The 23,668-nt window shown below is 40.4% G+C and overlaps 1 protein-coding gene across 1 annotated transcript in view; it reads right to left on the bottom strand.

The window, feature by feature from the left end:
• vps39 (VPS39 subunit of HOPS complex) overlaps positions 1–19,729 on the bottom strand; it is a 93,301-nt gene extending 73,572 nt beyond the window's left edge. Inside the window, exons 1-4 of the mRNA XM_020535715.2 lie at positions 19,567–19,729; positions 11,445–11,510; positions 10,254–10,318; positions 3,778–3,820 (exon numbers count right to left, since the gene is read on the bottom strand). Of these exons, the coding sequence (XP_020391304.1) occupies positions 3,778–3,820; positions 10,254–10,318; positions 11,445–11,510; positions 19,567–19,639 (247 nt within the window). The 5' untranslated portion in view covers positions 19,640–19,729. The remainder of the gene's footprint in view (positions 1–3,777; positions 3,821–10,253; positions 10,319–11,444; positions 11,511–19,566) is intronic.
• Between the last annotated feature and the right edge of the window lie 3,939 nt (positions 19,730–23,668).

Raw genomic sequence — 23,668 nt, 5'->3', positions numbered from 1 at the left:
TACAATTTCATTGTTGAGAAGGGTACATTTCCGGTCATCAAATCTACATTAATCACAATGAGGACAGTTTATAGCAATTCGTCAAACCATTGTCACATGATCATAGGAAGGGAGTGTAAACTAAATCATGCATTTTTCATATAAGCCCAATTTCCAGTTTGAACTAGTTTGAATGGCAATTGGAATGCAACAATTAACTTTACCTACCCTACACAGTAAAAAATAAATAAAATAAATAAATAGATCCTATTCTTGATCGCAATCTAATAACCTTGGCTGATGGTGTGCATACGTAGCCATTTGGCGAGGAATGAATGGAGGTCAGAGGTTATCCACAATGATCCTCATTTGTCATAAAGCTTGCCAATGCATACAGTCTTTTATTCTGGCTAATGCTTATGGAAGTCTACATGATCCCATAAGGAGTCAATATTTCCAGGAAGGAGTAAAAACTAAAACCTGTAAAATTCAAGACTCTCTCTATCACTGTCCTGAGATTGTTATTTTCAAGAACTTTTGAGGTTAAGAATTTAATGGTTTCGAATGCATCATGGGGGGAGGGGATGCCATTTAGCACCTACCAATCATGCCAGAGGTTAACTGGGGTTGATTCCAAATACTAAAAAGATGCAAGTCAAAAAGGTGGATGTAACAGGACTTTTTAGTTTTGAAAGCAAACCTAATGGAGGATCTTATGTAAGTATGAACAATGCTTAACACATTGAAGATAGCATGTCCACACTGTGACAGACAAACCATTCAGTCCAACCAATCACTACTGCTGTTTACACTATCCATGAGTAAATACCCCTACTCATATTTGCCCACTCTAATCTCATACCTTTCTTCTACCCATTTCCTACAATGCTCTTTCCAATCTTAAATGTTGTTGGAATTTCTACCTCAACCACAAATCCCGAGTGTGAATCCCACAGCATACGGCACTGAAATGGGGGCTCTTCTGGTGCAATGGGTACTGTCCTTAGCTTTCAGACAGGAGTCCTGGGTTCAAATCCCACCTGCACCAGAGTTGTGCCATTACATCTCCAAATAGCTTGATTAAAAAAAAATTAACGATACTGTGTGGAGGTTTCTGTCTAAAGCAGCTGATATGTTTAACTTCTACTGGGGACAACCTGCTTCTATCTACCTGACTCAATCCTTTCCTAAGTTTGAAACATGTCTTTCACATAAACCAAGAACATTACTGTCACAGCTCTGTCATCACAATTTCTTACTTAGGCCAAAGGGCAGGCTAACACTGCAACATATGCCAACAAGTGGCTAATCTAGAATACTCGATCTGTTTTAAGAAACAGCTAAATGTACTGGAGAAAAGGAAGTTCAGCATTCTGTAAAAATCCAAATAGATCATTTGATTTGGTTATAAGTGATGGCGTTTCACTTCATTATATGTTATAGAGCTTAAATTCATTCACTGTAGTGAACTAAACTGGTGAACTTGGTATATACATGAAAAAGTAATTAAAATATGCAAATCTAAGTCAAAATGTTGGATTACTGATTTTGATACTAATTACTGTGACTGGGATATATAGCAACCTCTGTTTACCTCTTTTAATGTATTCCTAATCTAACAAAAACAGAAATTACTGGAGGAACTCATCAGTTCTGACGAAAGGTCACTGGACGTGAAACATTGATTCTGTTTCTCTCCACAGATGTTGCCAGACCTCGCTAAGTGTCTCCAGAAATTTCTGCTTTGTTTCAGATTTCCAACATTCACAGTTCTTGGGCTTGTTTATTCCTAAATTAACTTGCTAATGAAAGTATGCTAAACAAAAATCACTTTCCTAGAAGAAAAGATACAATAAGGGTGGATCATGTTCCAGGCATGTTATTTTTACAATAAAAACCTACCAGCAGCATCGATCCAACTGGTCCAAAAATCCTCTGACTAATTAACCCTAATTTACTAATTCTTAAGTTAGTAAAGAACTCTTAAAACTTACTAACTCATACTAGTTACATCTTACTTATTGTTACCTCACCCTCCTTTATTTATTCCCTGTCCTGATCCTGCTGCTTGCTATCTCTTCTAATTACAACTTTCTTTTCCAGCACCATCCCAAACATTTACTGGAACAAGGCCCAGAAGAGGGGTGATGAGAGGAGCTGCAAGTGGGAGGAAAGACCTAAAGGTGTAGAGGTGTGTGTGTGCGCGCGCGTGTGTGCGCGTGGTCGTGTAAGTATGGCATGCTTCTTATGGAGCCTTCTTGCAGCTTTCCGACGTGGAGCATGATACACTAAAACAATCATGACCTGAGTTGAACAGAAGTAAATGAGTTATTTAAAATCTTTAAAATTCCCCCGCTATTCCTTTCCATGTAACTTTAGTTCTTTAAAAAAATATTCATTACAGCCTACTTTTTCCCTCAGGCTTTTGATCAAATCAATTTCTCCTAAATATGGTATGGGCCATGCTTTATTTTGCAATGCAACTGCGAAGCACATTGAAAGCATTTTATTACATTAAAAGGCACTATAAATAAATTGTTTTTGAAATACAAATCACTTATTGCATCTGTTTCCAAGGCCAAAATGCAACCGTTAATTTTGTAAGCAAACGCCTCTGCAGTTTGCTAAGCAAAACTATATATTATTCCAGAATGCACAACACAAAATAGCCTTTCATACTAAAAATATACACATATATAAAGCTAGCTACTCAAATAAATGCACAAGTTTTAATCTTTCTAGTTACTGCTGTTCAGTTTGTAATGAACGTGAAGTTTATTGCATAAGTTTCACTCTCTCTGCTAGATTTCTGTTACAAATACATTCTCAGGTAGCACCAATTGTTCCTATAAGCAGTCTGAATGGAACACTTTTATTGTGGTTTCAGACTGTCCTTTATCTCTGAAGGTAGATCAAACTTAGATAGGGTGAGATAATTTAAAACTGTTTTATTCCACAGTAAACTTAATATACAGAATCTTAATTATAATAGAACACCTTACCATGTCATTTTGATTGACTTAAACCTAAAGTCTCTGAACTTTACTTCAAATTTTTTTCTGTTTTTCATCTCAGTGTAAGCCATCAGAGCTTCTCCCTTAGACTTCTCTTGTTGCAGGCCTGTTTCCAAGTTTTGGCTGTCACATTTTCTAACTCTTACCCACCAACAGAAGTGAAGTACGAACTGGGGAGGGCAATCTTTGAGAGTTGGGGAGTGGCAAGAGAGAAATAGAACCTTATTCTGAAGCAAATTTAACTATGATTTTTTTGTGGCTCATTGTTCCTTGCCACCTGACATTTTCAAACGAACCATTAAAGGACAACACTGCAAATTTTCTTTAAAAACAAAGAATGCATTGAGAAAATCGTCATGCCAAAATAATGACTAAACATCATGGAAAACCTGATTAAATCTATCAATTATACAACGGACTTGTGTACAAGGTGCTGTTTTACTCTAGAAAACCAGTTGACAAAGCAATCAATTGGAGTTCATCTTTACAAGTTTTTGCATCTTTTTTCAAGATTGCACATTACAGCCCTGCATCTCCAAACCCAACAACCACAGTTCTAGATTGTTTTTATAGGACCTCAAGTGACTTCCAAGTTAATGTCCACTACCTGCATAACAATTAAATACAAGCTCTATATCTTAACAGCAACTATCGTCTTAATTTTTAAGCACTATAATCAATTTGCAATACAAATAAGCTACATTTTCTACAATTACTGCACTGGTGTAGAAAAATAATTCCTGTGTTCATACAGGCTAAACATTAACAATTCACTTTAACTTACCCAGGAGAGAGATCAGTATTTTAAATTGGGATACAACATATAACTGGAAGAGAAAAAGATCAAAATGTGACATTTCAGGATGGAACAATATAACTAAATTACAGATCAGTCATGCTATATCACAGGACTCAGCTCTTACATTTAGCTTTCTAAATTAATTAAAACTTCTATTGAAAAAGGAGACATGTACATTGTAGCATGTAAAAAAGTATGCAATTGATAAAATTGCCTAAGCAATTGACAGAAAGAACTCGTATACAATATACTAATTCAGTGAATAGACAATGTAAATCTAAACTGTTTGTAAATTAAGGAGGAATTCTCCCAATTGCAAGCCCTTTATAAAGATATCAAAAGAAGAACTGGATGTGCAGACAGGTTAAGTATCAGGATAGCTAATGCAACAATGTCTTCCATACAATGGGACAGGGAAATAAATTGAGTGTGTTATTATGTTATTAATAAGATCGTTAACCTTGCTATTGTTGTGACTCAACTGGGAAGTGAGCACGAATAACTGATCCCCACTGTTCCACAAGTTGTCACAAACATGTAAACACCCAACTAAACAACCAATTTGTCCAAGTGACTGCTATTCTGGACAAAATCAACAAACTCCAGATTTTCTCATTAAAAGAAATTAACTATTTATTGTAACACACGACTTAAACAAATGGCAGAGAAAAGAATACAAATCTACAATTGTGCAACTCAAACTATACCCCTTAAAACCGCAAATAGACACACACACTCAACTGAGAAAGACAAAAAACAGATGGTTAGGCACAAATATTAAGGGTGGAAAACTGAAGATGGAAAACAAAATTCTGAAGATCAAAAGTTCATATCTAAAAGGGAATTGTGTCTCTCAGTTTCTCTCTATTTTAGCTGTGCTGACTATAGAGGGCAGGTTGTTCTTCAATTCGACTGTGATATGTTGGATCCAGGTATGAGTCTCTTGATTGCTGTCATTTTGTTCAGACCTAAAGGAGGAAGTGGGAGGGGTGGTGGTGAGACAGAGCGAGTGAAAGAGAGAACGAAGGAGAAAGGAGAGAGAGAGAGACAGAAAGAGAAAAAAAGAAAGAAAAAGAGAAAGAGAAAGAGAGAAAGAGAGAGCGAAAGAGAGAGAGAGAGAGAAAGGAAGGAAGAGCGAGAGACAGCGAGCGAGATTTCAGAGAAAGAGTTTTCTATTTCCCTGCTCTGCAGGTCTTTTGCAGAACTATAAGCGCAGGGCAGCAACAAACTGCAGAACAACCAATGGGAAGGCTATTGTCAGTCAATTTTTCATTAACTGAAAAACTCCTGGTACTACTGACTTAATAATAATCTCACTGCTCCAAAAACAACATTGTCTTGCACAGCTAAAAGCGCCCACCAGATTTTTCCAAGCCGCAAAACTCTCCTGGCATTACTTCAGCTATGTAGCAGTCCAACTTCCATTCTAGTTTATAGTCCAAAATGTAAAAATGTGGTCAGTTATGCTGTTACAGTGGCAGTGAATGAAGCCAACAATTCTTTCAAGACAGAAACAATGGCATGACTGTAAGGGTGACCCCAAAAAGTTCAATCCTTCAAATATTCTAACTGAAGAATCTCTAATCTTTATAAGCACAATAAAACATTTGGAATTGAGGTGCAACCCAAGATCTACCCCAAAGAAAATACTGAAGTTTTATTTTTAGTGTTATATAAATCCGAAACCAAGTGTATAAAAATTATTTATCCTTTACTCATCAAGTTTCAGTGTGCCAATACCTTGAAATCTGGGTTGTAGTCTGAGACAGCTCCTCATATACAGTCCATGAAATGACTGTAAGGTGGGTGAGATATTTGCACTTGATTATCTACATTTTAGTATCTCCGAGGTATACGGAGTAAAAGCAAGCTTCCACTTGAAAAGCGCAGGATGATAAAAGAGGGTAGCTTTCTGTTTATGAGTCCCCACAAATTACTGGCCCTTGATCTGACTGTAAGCTCAATATCATTTTGCTTCATAACTATCTCCATGCCAACGCCACTGCTCATGTGTGGATCAATATCTGGTGAAATTTGGTAGTCAACCAACATCTACTTTAAAGAATGTTCAGTTTTATCTCACATTGAATCACATCTAATTTCTGAAATCGCTGTTAAATTTGTGCGCTCATTTCCTTAGGTGTGCACTGAAATTTTCTGGGTGGAACCATTTTTCTTTATCCTTGTGTTTTTTTCCCTAATATAATCTCTAGACCCAGAAGTGATGGGGTGTTTTTTCATATAAATTAGGAGGACCACAGACTTAGTTTCAATTTAAAAAGTATTCACAGCACTAATCTGAAGTGCCAGGTCTGTGTTCTTTCCTGTTTATAGTTCAGCTCAGTGTGGACATCATGTCTGTAAGGAATCTGAAGCTGAGCAACAATGCATTGTGCAACACCTCAATGCACACTTCATTCCTTGATTCAAGAAAAGTGACAATTTCAGGCATCAGATTTAGAATATTTGTAGGATCTTGCCTCAACTTAAACACCGCACATCAGAATGGAGGATTAGTTCATAGTAGCCAGGATTGAGTTCATTGAGTAAGGATTTAAACACGTAGGACTGAATGACTGTAGCTTAAATCAAGTTTACAATCTTAACTTTCATTTATGAACTTTTCTCATGCACTTTACTTGCTGTTGCTTGCTGGTGGCTTATATGTGGTAATTGACAAAAGAGGAGAAATCAGCATTATGTCTAGAAAATGCAACAAAGTCTGCATGTGCACCAAGCATGACTGTTGCACCATCAGTCTTTCTGGTTCCGCTGCAGTTGCTCAAAGAGTTCTTCAGAAATGCGTCTTGCTACTGTGGAAGCTCCAAATGACATACCTTGGATTACCATCAGTACTTATTGTTCTTAAAGTTATTGAATAAAGAGTCACTGGTTAGCTCAGTTTGCTGGACAGTTGGTTTGCAATGCAAAGTGATGCCAACAGCGTGGATTCAATTCCTGCACTGGCTGAGGTTACTGTAAAGAACTCTCCTGCATAACTCCCTCCTCGCCAGAGGCATGATGACCCTCAAGTTAAGCCACCCCTAGTTCTCGCTGTCTCACATAAGAGAGAGGAGCCTTATAGTCTGTTAAGATTATGGTAATTTTAACTTTGCCTTTATACTTTGGTGACATAAAAAGTAAATGCTCTAGTCTTTTACAGTTCTGAACAGAAGTTAATTGTTCCTTTCCACATGGAAGCTGAACATTTTGATTTCTTTTCAGATCCAGGTTCATCAATCGTCATTGCTTCACTTTGTAGTTTGTGATGTTACTCTGCAGCTGGCCACACTGCAGGAAGGTCTCTGGATCCACAATAGTGGGACATCCAGAATGCTGCTGACTGCTTTGAGTGTGGAGGCATGGAAAGTTACTTCTGTGGTCACAAATTGTTTCTAGGGCCCCAGTCAACCTGTTTTGCTCAGATATTGGATATGGGTGCTGTGGAGTTCCCTGTAATTTTCTTTGTCCTTGGCTCTATTAGATAAGCACCTGAAGAAAATAACTGCAGGTCCACAGACAATAGGCAGAGGACTGGGATTAGCTGAACTGCTTTTGCAGGAAGTCCACATGGACACGATAGGCTGAACAGTCTCCTTTGTCTCTAGTACTACAACGTACTTGCCTCACAGATCAGCTCCAAGTCTATTTCTTATTAATTTACGTACACTAAAACAGAATGCAACAAACTGACAAAGCCTGTTAAGAGCATGTACTTTTCTCTGACCTCACGTCTTCCCGAAGTGGAAATCGTGCAGGAGCATGACAAGTGATGTGCATGGGGAGATCACGATCAGAAACTCTGTATCTGTATGTTAAAGAACTTGGCTCAAATCCTAAATGAATAGTTCCTGCAATCATGAAAATAACTATTTCAGAGAATTTTTCAGCAGCTGTATAAGAAATTGGCTGTGCAGTCCAGAAAATTGAGACTCTGTTCAGAGTGTTACCTCAATCACCAAACTAACTGAGAGACAGGACATAACTCTTCCACAGTATCTCAATGCAAGGCAGAATTAACGAAGGAACAACACAGCCATCAACTCAAGTCAAACAAAGGAAAATAGCAGTTAGATCTCCTTCCTTCCATTGGAGAGCCCCAGTATTAAAATGGTTCATATATAATTTATACATAGCTAAATTAAACTTACTCCAATTTTGGGGGACAACAGCAACTTGCATTTTATAAATAGCCTTATAGAGTGAAATCATCCCAAGTCACTTCACTAGAACATAATTCTATAACAATTGGCATCAAACTGAAGGAGCTGTTGGGACAGGAGGTTCAGCATTTGGTAAAAAATGTAGGCGTCAAGCTGTATTTATAGGGGAGAGGAAAATAAATAATAAGCAAGCACTTTGGGCCTAAATAGCTGAAGAAATGGCCACCAATGGTGGGAAGGGGAGGTGGGGATGTACAAAACTAGATTGGGAGTAAGCTAAAACTTTTGTAGGGCTGCGGAGGAATTTGAACATAAGGATAACAATTTTCAAATCTGAGTTTTGGAGGACTGGTAGAAGGGATTGTCTGAAACTCCAAATCCTAAATTCAAAATGCGATCCTTGTTCAACATCACTCCTTCACGATTCCTCAGGTAAAGAGGAAAGGCAAAATTTCACTTCTAACAGTCAGCAGATTTCTTTTTCCTGAGAATATAGCATCTTTTGGAAAGATTTAGGATGTGCTATAAAAGAAATCACAAGTACAATTCACTCATGGTGTCAGGTAGTGTACTGGCCAACATGTTCCAATTGGCATGCACCAATTACTACCGTGATATTATAAACTACAGAAGTGTTCATGGATTGAAAGACTCAACAAAGATAAGCAGTTACAAAATGGAAAGGAGCGGCAATAACTGTGTCTGGAATAAACTATTAAGGGACAAGGACAAAGTTATACAGAGATTGAAAGCAATTAGCCACGTTTGGGAAAAGGAGTCGTTGAAGCTACACGAATAAAACTGTTTTGACATCTGCTTGATAACTGGCTGCTTTATGCCACAAGAATAAATGATTGCCCTGCAGAGGAATTTAAGAAGTTACAGAAAATCAGGGTCTTCAAACAGATAGTCAATGCCAAATGTAACAAGGAATAGGGAAGCTACTTCTGGTAAGGCAGCAAGTTGCAGACTCTTGATGGTTTCAGAGGAGTAGTCAATAATTTGGATGAAAGAATCTGGAGAAGCATCAACAATATCATTATACACCTGAAGGACAAAAATAAACTGTATACGAATTCAACTCCAGAACCCTTCATTAGGAGAACTTTGAAGAACACTGCACAAAGATTGAACCCTAGGCAATTCCAGCAACAGACACTGTTGGTTGGAATCATAGCTAAATCCCACCATTAATTGGTAATAGCCAAATTGAGTTGTGGGGCTGAACTTGCTTACTTGAGGGGTCTTATTTTGGTTGCTACATGCAATAAAGTTTAAATTATTGTTTCAGTATTTGCTTGTCTGAGAGACTTAATAAGTAGCTGAATTGAAGGGACCTTCAGCTAATTTACCCACATCACTGCTTAATTATTAAAGCGAATGCAAATCCAATATATTTGTCAGTGTTATAAAATTAAAAACACATAGGTTCTCTTAATATCTTGTTAGGTTTGTCCAGTAAGTGGCCATACACACTAGGAAGATCTGAGCTGTGATTCTTAAATCTAAGTTAATTTAATGAATTTTAGGTACAATATAGGTCTGTAAATGCCCTTCATGTTCCAAGCTAGGAGAGGAAACTCAACTAACATTATCATTTGTAGTCTCAATCAACTGGAAAGGAGTGTATATACTGAGCAAAGACAGTATCAGCCTTTGCTATGGCATGTAGTCCCCTCCCATCCAATATCAAGTAGTCCACTCGTACACGGCACAGTGGCTCAATGGTTAGTACTGCTGCCTCACTGCGCCTGGGACGTGGATTTGATTCCACCCTCAGGCAACCGTCCATGTGGAGTGCACATTCCCCAGGTGACTGGTTATGATTGGATACGGTAAGGGGGTGGGGCTGGTTGCGATGCTCTTTGGACTTGATGGGCCAAATCGTATGCTTCCATACTGTAGGGATTTTATATCTATTCTATATCTACTGACTGCCATGGTTCACACATGAATGATCACCAGGTGTGAAACTTCAAGAAAATTATGTTGCAGCAAAGAACATGAATCTTTAAGAGCAAAAACTATTATAAATTATGGTGAGAAAAAGTACTTCTAAGTAGGAAGCAGCTTCAGTAAGCACTCAATTAAGACAGGTACATTATGTTCCAGTTATAGAGGTGATTAATTGAAACTATCTGGTGCCTTCTTACATAAGTGACAGGAAGTCCAGATAGTGCAAGTGAATAAATACACCACTGTGAATAAATGATACACTGGGGAATGTTCAATCTTATTACCTCCAGAAACACCACCAGCACCTCTTGGAAAGTATTCAGTTAAGGATGCCACACATACCTGTTGAATTTTCTTTGAAAAGTTCTTGTTAGACTTTTCTAGTAACACTTCAAATCTGTTGGTACCTGTTTAAAGAAAGGAAAGACGTATGCAACAAATGAGATTTCAAATAATGCCAGTAATAATTTTTCAGCTCTCTAGATTTATCTAAATTTTTAAGGTCTACCTCCAATTATGTCCCTACAACACTAATTTAGGTTCTAGATAATGAACAAGCAGATCTGGAGTTTCTACTTTTTGGTTGTGTTTTTATTTTGCGGGATTCCTTCAATATTTGTATAACCAAGCCCAAAATGTAAATTGCATTTAATTGACTTTCCTTTTCAAAACTGCACAAATTGTAACTAAGTAAGCAACTCTACCTCCTGTTTTTCTCTTTTATGTATAGAATTAGCACTGTAACCTGCATTTCAATAAACTTTAACAGTTATGATATGGAATCCTCTTAATATGTTCTTCAAACTGCGCATTATTGAAGATTTATTTTTGTATTCTGTGTTTGGAGAGGTATTCTGAACGATGTAAATTCAGGGTGAACTATTGATTGTTACAGATCAGTAATGATGGAAGGAGTAATTGTTGGAAACATATATACAATTCTAAAGTCTTCACTACTATTTTCAAATAAAAATTACATTGTTGACATTCCATTTTGGATCTCTATTCCTCCAGGCTGCTCCATGGATCAGGAACTCAAGAAATCTCCATTCATTTCAATTGATAGGCGCAAACTTTGGAATACAATAGAAACTGATCACAGATTATATATAGATATATACTGTACATATACATTTTCGGTATCACAAATAATCAGATTTACTCTGTGGCAGGCAGGTCTACTGAAGTTCAATTTAATTTTCTGTGGCACCACTCCAATTTCCTGCTGAGATGACATTCATACTTTAGGAATGATGAGTGAAGAATTACAGCCACAAACATAATTTGCAGCACTCCCTGGATCAGACTACCTAATTTGAGTGTATCTGGCAATAACAATTTATTTTAATTGATACTTCCCTCGTGCTTGTCGGTTACAAATCAAGAGCACACTAAAGCAACTTGAAAAGAATAGTCTGGGTGGAAAAGTTTGAAATTATGCAATAGGTTTGCTCACATCTTCTGTCCCTCATTTTACAGAAATCAGAAAATCTTGCACTATATTGTAAATTTGAGATTGAATAGTCTACTTACCTAATTCCTTCTTGATCCTGTAGAGGAGGAGATGTCCTGGCTTAGTGCCGACAAGAAGCCTATCCTCTATGGGGGAAATAGATGAATATAATAAAAGTTGAGATATACATTAAGGATTTGAAGTTACAAAGTATTTGAAAAACCCATCATCATAGACTACAGGGAACTTCTATCCTGAAATGCTCATTTACAGATGCGCTGTTGCTAAGATTCATTGTTATAGCACACATATTTAGTGAATGAGAAATGCTCCCTCTAGACTGGACAATTATGCAACAACTCAAAAGTTTCCGCGAAGGCTGAGTCTGAGTCAGATCCTTTAGAGAGAAGCACATTTGTGGCCATTTGGCTACAAACTACAAAAAAAAGACACGAGTACTAATCCTTTACTTCCAATGTTGTTCAGTTCTGATGAAGGGTCACTCGACCCAAAAGGTTAACTCGGATTTCTCTCCACAGATGCTGAGCTTTTCCAGCAATTTCTGTTTTGTTGTTGTTCACTTCTGTCTGCCTAATATTCTAAGTTCATGCACTCAAGCTACGCCTATCACTATCAGTATGTACAGACATATACAGTAAAAGTACTCTGGGCAAAAACCACAAAAGGAAGGACTGAATTGATAATTTTGTCACTGGTTTCAAAGTGCAAGTGGACTCTGTGCGAAAATTTCACAAAGTCACAACAAATTTCACTATTTGTCAGCAAACCTAGCCAGAGCATGCATTATTCAAAGACAACTAGGGACAGAGAATAAACATATGTCTTTCCAGAGACTTTCATATGCCAGTAATGAAAAAAAAAATGTTTGGCCATTCTCAATTCTCTTCTGAGATTTTTCACAATTCTCATTTGTGGCTCATTTTTACCACTTTTGCTGCTTTGTCAAAATGACACGAGAACGACACACAAGTCTCATGTGCATAATTACACTTCAGGACTTGTGCCTTCCGAACGTTGTAAAGGCTTTGGGAAGTCAGGTGGTGAGTTGCTCGCAAATATTGTCTCTAACATACTCTTGTAACCATGCTATTTATTTAGAGCTTCTTGTCAATTAGAACGCCCCCAGAACATGAACGGTAGGTGATCTAGTTATGTTAATACTGTTTTATGTCAAAGGGAACTGTTAGATTCAAGTCAGGAACTGAAACCAATGTCTTTAGTCTTTCCAATATTTAATTGGATGAAAAATCTGCTCGTCTAGTACAGGATAACTAAAAACATAGCAACGGTACTACAGTCGAGAGTTAGTGAGGAGATTGAGCCAAAAGTATACATGAAAAGTAATGCCATGATTTCAGATGATGTTAATAAAGGGCAGCGTGTAGACGAGAAACTGCCGCGGTGCAAAGATAGATCCTCAAGGAACATCAAAAAGATTGATGTAGGAGTAAGAGAGAAGCCAGTGCAAGTGATAATCTGGTTATGATTGGATAGGTAAGAGTGGGACAAGGCAAGAACAATCCCATCCAGCTGACTGATAAGGAAGAAGTATTCGATGAGGATGGTGTAGTCAACAATGTCAAAGGTTGCTGATTGCTCTCAATCAATGAGAAGGAGAAATCTACCATTTTCAGTCACAAATTTTTGTTTTTGTTAGGAACAGTTTCAGTTGTAGAGGCAGAAACCTGGTTGGAGGGATTTGAAATTGTAACTCTGTAAAGATGGGTTAAGATTTAGGAGGCAACAACATCTTCAAGGATTTTGGAGATGGAAAGGAGATTGGAAATAGCTACTTATTTACAAGGATGGCGAGGTCAAGGGTTTTGTTTAAAAAAGAGCAACAACTACAGATTTAAATGAGAGAGACATTTGAAGAGTGAACAATTCGTGGTTCAGAGGTAGGGGATGTTTTGCTGTCAGCAGATTAGTGGGAACACAGTAATGGGAGTAGAAGTTGAGTCTCATAGGCAAGATGAACTCAGTGCCTTTGAAGGAAAGTAGGAGATACACTGGAGAAAGAGAAGTTCAGGAATGTGGTGAGGCGAGGAACTTTAGAAGAAGTTTAGCCTTATGGACTAATGGAAGTGAAAAAGTCACTTGGTTGATCAGATGGTGCCGACCTTAGTGACAAAAATCTCCACGAGTTCCATTACATGAAGGCAGAGCAGGTGCGAAAAAGGTGTTAAAGCCAAGAATAGAAAGCTGTGAGTTACCTCTGCATTCAGTGTGATTTTAGAATTGTGGCTATTTTTAGCAGGCAAGAGCAAGATCAAATAATGCTTTACGAGGTCAAGTCAATTGCTAAACATTCATCACATCCATTCAAGCCTGTGTACTGCTAGACTTCAGAGATGACAGCCCTACCAGGGGAACAGCCAGGGTATGAGAGAATATTATTTACTGGGGACAAAGGCATCGAAGGTAGAAGTGTGGTAGAGCAAATCAGTAGCTGCAGAAATTGTGGTGAATGGACTGCCAAAGTTAGTCAGTTGAGGTTTTTAAAAATACAAATGAACTGGTGGGTATTATTTTTCAGGTGCACATATGAGAAGTAGAGCTGAGACATAGAAGGGAAATGTGGTGTAGACTGATATGGGGGAAGTGATCAGAGATGGTGTTATCAAGTCCTTTTTAACATCTTAAACATCTCAATTTGGTCACCTTTAATCAAAGGAAAACCAAGTGTAGTCTATATATCCCTGTCCTTTCTTTTGCAAAAATTGCTCTTAATTGAATATGCACAGTACTCCTTCCTAATTCAACGTATCCTTCCTGGGCTGCAGTGCCAGAGTTCACTGAGTGCACTTAACCAAAGCTTTAAACAACTAGCATAATTTTAGCCCTTTTGTATCAAGCCTATTGAACTTTTTAATTTTTCTATAACTGGCTTGTGGATTTTGTATGTGGACCCCTAATTCCTTCTGTAGCAGAATTGTCGCAGTTTCTTACGACTGAAGATTGATCGATTGATCTATTATCACGTGTACTGAAATACAGTGAAAAGCTTTGTTTACAAGCAGTACAGGCAGGTCACAGCAAGCAAAGGATGTACAGATCAAAAAGACTCAGAGGCATACAGGTTACATTATTTGAGGCTAGAGTCCACTCAACAGTCTGATAACGGCCGGAAAGAAGCTGTTCCTGAACCTGCTCATGCGGGTGTTCAGGCTTCTGGATCTTCTGCTTTACGGAAGAGACTGCAAGAGGTCATTACCAGGGTACGATGTGTCTTTAATGACTTTGGCCACCTTTCCACGGCAGCGAGCCATGTAAATTGAGTCCACGGATGAAAGGCTGGCTTCTGTGATGGTCTGGGCTGTGCACACCACCTTCTGTAGTTTCTTACAGTCCTGGGCACAGCATTGCCATAACAGGCCGTTATGCTTCTGGATAGAATACTTTCAATGGTGCATCTGTAGAAGTTGGTGAGGGACCTTATGGACATGCCAAATTTTCTGAGCCGCCTGAGGAAGAAGAGGCGTTGTTGCACCTTCTTGACTGTCACATTTACGTGGGAAGTCCAGGATAGGTCGTCGGTTATCATCACTCCATGGAACTTGAAGCTCTTCACTCTCTCAACCTCAGTTCCATTGATATAGATGAGGCGTGTTCTCCTCCTTGCTTTCTGAAGTCGATGAGCAATTCTTTAGTTTTGCTGATGTTGAGAGACAGATGGTTTTCATTACACCACATCACCAAGCACTCCAGCTCCCTCCTGTATTTTGACTCGTCATTGTTAGATATCCGGCCCATTACAGTGGTTTTGTCAGTGAACTTGTAGGTGCTCGTTTGGAATTTGGCAACACAGTCGTAGGTGTACAGGGAGTACAGTAGGGTGCTGAGGGTGAAACCTTCCGGGGGGCTCCAGTGTTGAGTATTATTGTGGAGGAGGTGCAGTTACCTATCCTCACAGAAAGCTGAGGATCCAGTTGCAGAGGGTGGAGCCGAGACCAATGTCATGCAGTTTTGAGATCAGTCTGGAGGTGTTGAAGACGGAACTGTAGTCAACGAGCAGGAGTCTGACTAGGTGTCTTTGTTGTCCAGATATTCCAGGGATGAGTGCAGGGCTAGGGATATAATATCCTGTGGACCCGATATGTCGGTAGGCAAACTGTAGGGGATCAAGGCAGTTGGGAGACTGGAGTTGATGTGGGCTATGGCCAGCCTCTCAAAGCACTTCATGATTATTGTAGTCAGACCTATTGGGTGGTAATCATTAAGGCACACTGCACGTGTTTTCTTGGGTACAGGTTGATGGTGGTCTTCTTGAAGCAGGTGGGGACTTTGAATTGTAGGAGGGAGAGGGTGAAGACATCGGTGAACACCTCTGCCAGTTAGGCTGCACAGGATCTGAATGCTCGGCTGGGGACAACGTTTAGATCCGTCACTTTCCTTGGGTCGACTCCCAGGAAGACTGATCTAACTTCTGAACTGTTGACAGAGGGAACAGGTATGTTTGGGGCTGTCACGCAGGTGTCACCATGCCAGTGGCAATCTGCTCAAATAGAGCATAGAAAGCACTGAGCATATGAGGGAGGGATGTGTCATTGCCTACCAGCTTACACTGTTTCATTTTGTATCCCATAATGTTGTTTAGGCCTTGCCACAGATGGCTGGAATCTGTTTGGTAGGTCTGGGCCTCTAACTTGGTCTGGTACAGCATCTCGGCCTCTCTGATCATATCCGTATTGGTCCGGGTCACACAACTGGAATGCTGCACTTGAATGTAAGGGATTATTATAAGAGGTGTGATAGCACTGGAGAGGGTGCACAGGAGATTTACCAAGATGTTGCCTGGGCTGGAGGTTCAGTTAAAAAGAGAGATTACGTTGACTGAGGTTGCTTTCCTTAGAGTAGAGGAAATTGAGGGGGGGACCTGACTGAGATATATGAAATTGAGGGAAATTGACAGGGTAAACAGGAAGAAACTTTTTCCCCCTTGATGAAGGGACTGGGGTCACAGATTTACAGCAAGGGCCAGATGGTTTAAGAGGAGATGTGAAGAAAAACTTTTTCACCCAGAGGGTCATGGAAATCCAGAGCTCATTGCCTGTAACAGATGTGGACATGCGATGCCAAGGCATACAAAGATCTGAGCAAAGTACTGGAAAATGGGATCAGAATAGTTGGGTGGTCGTTTTGGGCTGGCATGGATGTGATGGGCTGAAAGGCCTTTTCCCATGCTGTAGATCCCCGTGACTATTTATGAAATATTTTGACTTATCTCGTTAGGTCCAAAGAGGAAAATCTCATTTTCCCCAATAGCGAATTCTATCTGTCACATTTTGTCTAGTCTTACAATGCATTTAAAATTTGCAACTCTGCTCTCACCTAGACTATTTAATGAGCCACCTAAAATAATGTCATCAAACTTGACTAGATGAGTTTCTATTATCTTTCCAGGCTCTACAGCAATGCTGCCACATCTTGTTGACATTCACTCTCAAGGCTGATACATAAGTAACTTGATTACTTGGGAAAGAAAGTTAGATGAGCTTTCTACAGAGTTGTGAACACAGCCCAGTCCATCGCACAAGCCAACCTTCCATCCATCGACTCCATCTAGACTTCTCGTTGCCTTGGAGAGGCAGCCAACATCAAAGACCCCTCCCACCCTGGTTATAATCTCTTCCAACCTCTTCCGTCAGGCAGAAGATACAAAATATTAAACACACATACCAACAGGTTCAAGATCAGCTTCTTCCCCTCTGTTATTAGACTTCTGAATGGACCTCTCAAATTCCAAATCTAATACTGATCTTGCTTTTTGTGCACTTTCTTTGCAGCTGTAACTTTGTATTCATCAGTGTGTTCAATCACCCTATTATCTTTGATTGAATGATCTGCCTGTACGGCACACAAAACAAAACTTTTCACTTCACCTAGATACACGTGACAATAATAAATCAAATCAAATTCCATAAGTGGTTTTGATCAAACACTGAAACAGTCCGTGTCCACGTGCTGCAAGATGTGAACATTCAGGCTTGGACTGATAAGACACTAAATCCCTATAGTGTGGGAGAAGGTCATTCGGCTCATTGAGTCCACACCAACCCTCTGAACAGCATCACACTTAGACCCACACCCTACCCTATCCCTGTAACCCTGCAATCCCTATGGCTAATCCACATAATCTACACATCCCCGAACACTACAGGCAATTTAGTATGGCCAATCCACCCAATCTAACATCTTTGGACCATGGGAGAAAACTGGAGTACCTGGAGGAAACCTAAATAGACACAGGGAGAATGTGGAAACTCCACACAGTCGCCTGAAGGTGGCAAGTAACTTTTCACCATACAAGCGCCAGGCAGTAATAGATATCTAATAACTCTTCTTGACATGTAACGGCATTTACGAATTCTGAATTATCAACACTGAATTCTCAACCATCAACCCTCTGGAGTTAGCATGGGCTAGAAACTTAACCGTACCTGATATATAAGTACTATTGTACAACTGCAATTCGGAGACTAAGAATTCTGCAGTAGTTAACTCAGCATTGACTTCCTAAAGCTTATCCAGCACCTTCAAGCATGTCAGCAAAGTGGTGGAATACTTTGGAATATTTGCTGGGATGAGTACAGCTTCAACAACACTCAAGGAACTCAATCCAAGGTAAAAGGGGAAGCACACAAGGCATCTCACCCATCATCGGCACACAGTGGCAACAGGATACATCATTTAGAAGATGCAATGCAGCAACTCACCAAGGATCATTCAACAGCTCTTTCCAAACCCATGAACTCTACCACCAGAAAAAACAACGGTAAATGATGCATGGGAACATGACCTGCAGAAATACCCCTCCAAGACACAGGTGATCTTGAGACAGAACAGCACATGGACTGTAGTTGTCCAATAAATCAGCTTAGCACCACCTTCTCAAAGGCAATTAGAGATGAGCAACAAATACCGGTTTTACAAACATGAACAAATAAAAAAAGCTGTTAAAACAGAATCTTCCTTGGCCATGGTATTATCCGAAGAGGGGTTTCAGAGACCTCTGGTGCCCAAATGCCTTCCCAACAGTTCCAAAGCTATGATGAACTGGTTATTCAGCTCACCACCAACTATTTGTGGTATACTGCTTTATTTACCTGAGTAAACATTACTTCACCTCCAAGTAAATCAGTGCAAGAGAAGCTCTTTGGGATAGTTCTGTGATCCAATGGACTAGATCAATCTGATGAAGGGTCTAGGCCCGAAACGTCAGCCTCTCTGCTCCTATGATGCTGCTTGGCCTGCTGTGTTCATCCAGCCCTGCACCTTGTTGTCTCGGACTAGATCAATAACAGTCACTTTGTTCAAGTACAGGATAAGCGCATGGCTACTGAACAGGAGTGATTGATGCTATCAACATTTTCTTATGGCTGACAAACATTGTCACGATGAAAGATAATGAATAACAAATGGAAAGGAAACACACATCACCCTCCAGAGATGTAAAGTGTGAAACTGAAAAGGGCAAAACAGGGCATTGTTTTTTTCAAGATAAACCAGAAACAGGCTCTACCCAAGATGAAGAATTTGCTAAATCACTCATCGAATTATAGAATCCCTACAGTGTAGAAACAGGCCATTTGGCCCAACAAGTCCACACCGACTCTCCGAAGAGTATTCCACCTAGACCCACCCCTCCCCAACTTATCCCTGTAACCCTGTATTTGCCAATCCACTTAACCGACACATCTCTGGACACTATGGGCAACTTAGCGTTGCCATCACCCAACCTGCACATCTTTGGACTGTGGGAGGAAACCGGAGCAATCAGAGGAAGCCCACGCAGACACGGAATGTGTAAACTCCACACAGACAGTCGCCCGAGGCTGGAATTGAACCCGGCTCCCTGGTGCTGTGAGGCAGCGGTGCAAACCACTGAGCCACCTTGTTGAGATTTTCGCTTCAATTTTAGGCTGGTTACTCTGATGTCATCAATCGGCGACAAAAACTTTCCCGGCCCCTCCCCCAAGGTATGAACCCAGTTTTTAATCGTTGATCGGTTCGTAAACGACGGTTCTCCAATGTCACCTTTGAACTTCGGCATCCCGAAAAAGACCCGGTCCCATTATCCCGGAATCCACTCGCCTTTCCTCCGTTAAGCAGTAGCATTCATCCGCGTCGCCATACGTACGGTTGTCTAACACACACAGACAGACACAAATCGCCCCTTACCCCAGGCCGCTATGCAATCGATTTGCAAAGGCAGCTTCTCCAAAATCGGCACCGGCTCGTACGCGTCGTGCATCGCGGCGACGGAGACCGCCCGCACTCAACGGCCAGCGGAACAAACTCCAAGCAGCAGCTTGGGGCGCACGCGCGCTACCGCTGGCAGAAGTGAGCGCGCGCTTAGTCCCGTGACTCTCACTAACCGCTCTCGCTTGTCGCGCGCGCGCGCTGCCGCTGCCAATGCTCCTTAATTCCTGTCCAGTTCACATGTCGCAACTGACCGAGCCGGCGTGGTATAACAACAACCGAGCAGTCTCTGCAGAAACAGCTATCTCACACTGAGACAATTACAAGTGAGTGCCTTTTAGCAGTTTGCGTGAGCGATATTCCTCAGCGGGGGGCGGAGGATGGTCATTCGTTGTTCACTGTGATCACTCTGTTCAGAGATGCAGTTACACACTTCTGGAGCAGGTGGGACTTGAACCCAAGTCTCCTGGTTAAGGGACATTACCACTGCGCCGCAACGGCCGTTGATGGGTGGAAGGGTGTTGGTTGAGCCTCAAATTTAGGTCCTTTACATTCTAAGCAAGGAGAATGCGAAGTCGAGAACTGTCTTCAGGTGTAGATATCAATGTATTTATTGCACCTTATGTGCAACTGTAGATGGGTAATCATAGATATACAAGGCACTGATATATAGTGCCAAGTACGAGTTCAATTTCCATAAAACCATCATAAATTGGAACAGAAGTAGGCTATTCGGCCCTTCGGGTTTGCTCTGCCATTCAACAGGATCATGGTTGACCCAACATTGCTCATGTCCACTTTGCTGCTTTTTTTCCCGTAATCCTTGATTTCCCCTACTGATAAAACATCTATCTCAGCCTTAAATATACACAATGACTCTACACACGCAGCTCTCTGTGTCAAGGAGTTCCAAAGACTCTGAATCCCTTGAGAGAAGACATTCTTCCGCAGGGCAGCTCGGTAGTTTGCACTGCTGCTGCATAGTGCCAGGGACCTGGGTTCTATTCCACCCTCTAGCAATGGTCTGCGAGGAGTTTGTTCATTCTCCCGTGTCTGTTTCGGTTTCCTCCAGATGCTCCAGTTTTCTCCCACAGTCCAAAGATGTGCAGGTTAGGTGGATTGGCCATGGGAAATGCAGGATTACAGGGATAGGGTAGGTGAGTGGAATACTCTTCAGAGGGTTAGAGTGGACTCAATGGGCCAAATGGCCTGCTTCCACACTGTATGGGTTTGTACGATCTTTAGGGGACTCTTCTAGAAAAACGGTAGCATCTTGATCTCTGAGCCGGGGGCCTGGGTTCCAGTCTCGTGCTCTGGAGGTGTGTAATATCTGAACCTTTGCCCGCTAGTTCTAGACTTTCCCCCATGAGGGGAAACATTCACCATTTACACTGTCAAGCCCTTTTGCAATCTTATATGTTTCAATGAGATCATTTTGGATTCTTCTGAATTCCAAATAGTAGGATCCCACCTGTTTAACCTTTCTCATAATGTAATCTCTCCATATTGGGGATCACCCTAGTGAATGTTCTGTAATCTGCCTCCAACTAATTAGTATCTTTCCTTAAATACAGGGACTAAAACTGCTAACAGTACTCCGATGCGATCTCACCAGCACCTTGTACAGTTGCAGTAAGACTTTCCAACTAGTATATCCAAACCCCTTGAAAAATGTCAACGTTCAATTACTCTTCCTAATTACCTTATGCACCTGTGTGCTAGCTTTTTGTGCACAATTACCCCCAACTCTCTTTCTGTTGCAGCTTTCTGCAGTTTTTCTCCATTTAAATGATATTTTGTTCTTTTGCTCTCCCTTCGAAAATGAACTTCACATTTTCCCATGTTATATTCTATTTGCCAACTTTTTGCCCACTGACGTAATCTATCAATATCTGTCTAAATTGTTTGTGACCTCTTCACAACCTTCCACCTGTTTTTGTGTTGTCTGCAAATCTGGCTACGATACATTCGCTTCCTTGCAGTACTCAACTGGTCACAGGTCACCAACCTGAAAAAAGAACCCCATATCACTGTAATAGACCAAGGATAGAAAGGTCAGCATGTGAGAAGTTGGAGAACTGAAAAGAAGACTTTTAGATTGACTTTTCCTTTGGCTGCCAATTTGACTGTGACTGACTCTGTTTGGAGTCATACTGAACACAGAGGAAGATGATTGTGGTTATGGGAGGTCAATCATCTCAGTGTCAGGACATCATTGCAAGAGCTCCTTAGGGTAGTGCCCTAGGCCAACTATCTTCAGTTTCTTCATCAATGACCCTCCCTTCATAAGGTCAGGAGCAGGGATATTCACTGAAGATAATGTAATATTCAGCCCCATTTGTGACTCTTCAGATACTGAAGCAGACCTTATAGGTATGCAGCAAGACCTAGACAACATCCAGGATTGTGCTGATAAGTGGCAAGTAACATTCATACCACACAAGTGTCGCAACCATCTCAAGCAAGAAAGAATCTAGCCATTGCTACTTGACATACAATGGCATTACCATCACCGAATCCAGCACTATCAACATTCTGGGAGTTACCATTGACCAGAAACTGAAGTGGACCAGTCAAAAAAATAAATTTGGCCACAATCAGGTCAGATGCTATGATTTTTGTGGTGAGAAAGTTGCTTTCTGTTCACCTAATGCCCGTCTACTATGAGGCATATGTAAGGAGTGTCATGGAATTTCTCCACTTGCCTGGATGAATGCAGCTCCGAAAACACTCAAGAAATTTGACATGATCCAGGACAAAACAGACTGCTTAATTGGTACCCTATCTACCACCTTCAACATTCTCTACTTGCACCACTGTGTACAATGGCAGCACCTTTTAGCTTTCACAAGATGCACTGTAGTAACTCACCAAGGCTCCTCAAACAGCATCTTTGTAAATCAACAACCTCTACCATCTAGAACGACAAGGGCAGCAGACACATTTGAACACCTCTACCTGCAAGTTGCCCTCCGTCACCATCCTGACTTGGAAGTATGCTGCCATTCCTTTACTATTGCTGGGTCAAATCCTAGAACTCCCTTTCTCCCAGCACAGTGGGTGACCTTGCACCCCAAGAACTCCAGTGATTCAAGAAGACATCTCACCACCACTTTCTCCAGGGCATTTAGAAATGGACGATAAATGCTGGTCTGTGATCATCAATGCCTGCATCCATTAGTGAATAATCAGAAATGTTGGATATTCTGATGACAACCCTGGTTTAAAAAAAAATGTCCTTTAACATAGACATATAATATATATATAAACATGTCTTATTGCACTTTCTGCTAAGTGCCATTATGAACATTTATGTAAGCTTATCATGCTGAATTTTCATACGTCTGCCAGTGGATGCTTATTGCTGGAGTCCTGCAGTATGAAACAGAGCTCACATAATTATTAGATCATCCCACGTCTTAAAAAAAAAAGTGGAATGTAAGAATTCCCTGCAACTTTGAATTACGTATTTTATGATAAATGAGCTACATTAAAATATAAATTGCAATGTGCTTCCATCCTTGCCTCTCTGAAACTGTTTATTAAAATGTATTTTTCTATTCAATTAGCAATAGTCAGCCTCGAATTTCTGTGTATCTTAGTCAGTGGGTGTGGAAGTGATCTTGTGACCAGCTCTTATGAATGATTCACATTGCTATTATTCATTGGATTGGCCTCAACTTGAGGATGTTACTTGTGAGCAGCATACTTTGGAAAGGATGTGAAGGCAATAGAGAGTGATTCCAGGGGTGAGAAATGTCAGCTATATCGGTGGATTGGAGAAATTCTCCTTTGGAGTAATGAAGTTTGAGAGGAGATTCAGAATCTTGAGAGTCTGGACAGAGTAGATACGGGAAAAACTGTTGCCATTGGTGGAAGGATCAAGTACCAGAGGACACAGATTTAGAGCAATTAACAAAAGAAGCAATTGAAACATGAAAAAAAACCTTTTCAAGCAGTGATTTGTTTGGATCTTGGATCAAGTGCTTGAGAATGAAGGCACGGTCAATTGAGGTTTTTGAAATGCAATTGAATCATAATTTTAACAGAAAAAAATTGCTGGATTAAAAGGGAAAAACAG

The sequence above is a fragment of the Rhincodon typus genome, chromosome 8, assembly GCF_021869965.1.
Source record: "Rhincodon typus isolate 14 chromosome 8, sRhiTyp1.1, whole genome shotgun sequence".
Classification (NCBI taxonomy): Eukaryota; Metazoa; Chordata; class Chondrichthyes; order Orectolobiformes; family Rhincodontidae; genus Rhincodon; species Rhincodon typus.
This window is presented reverse-complemented; position numbering and strand designations above follow the sequence as displayed.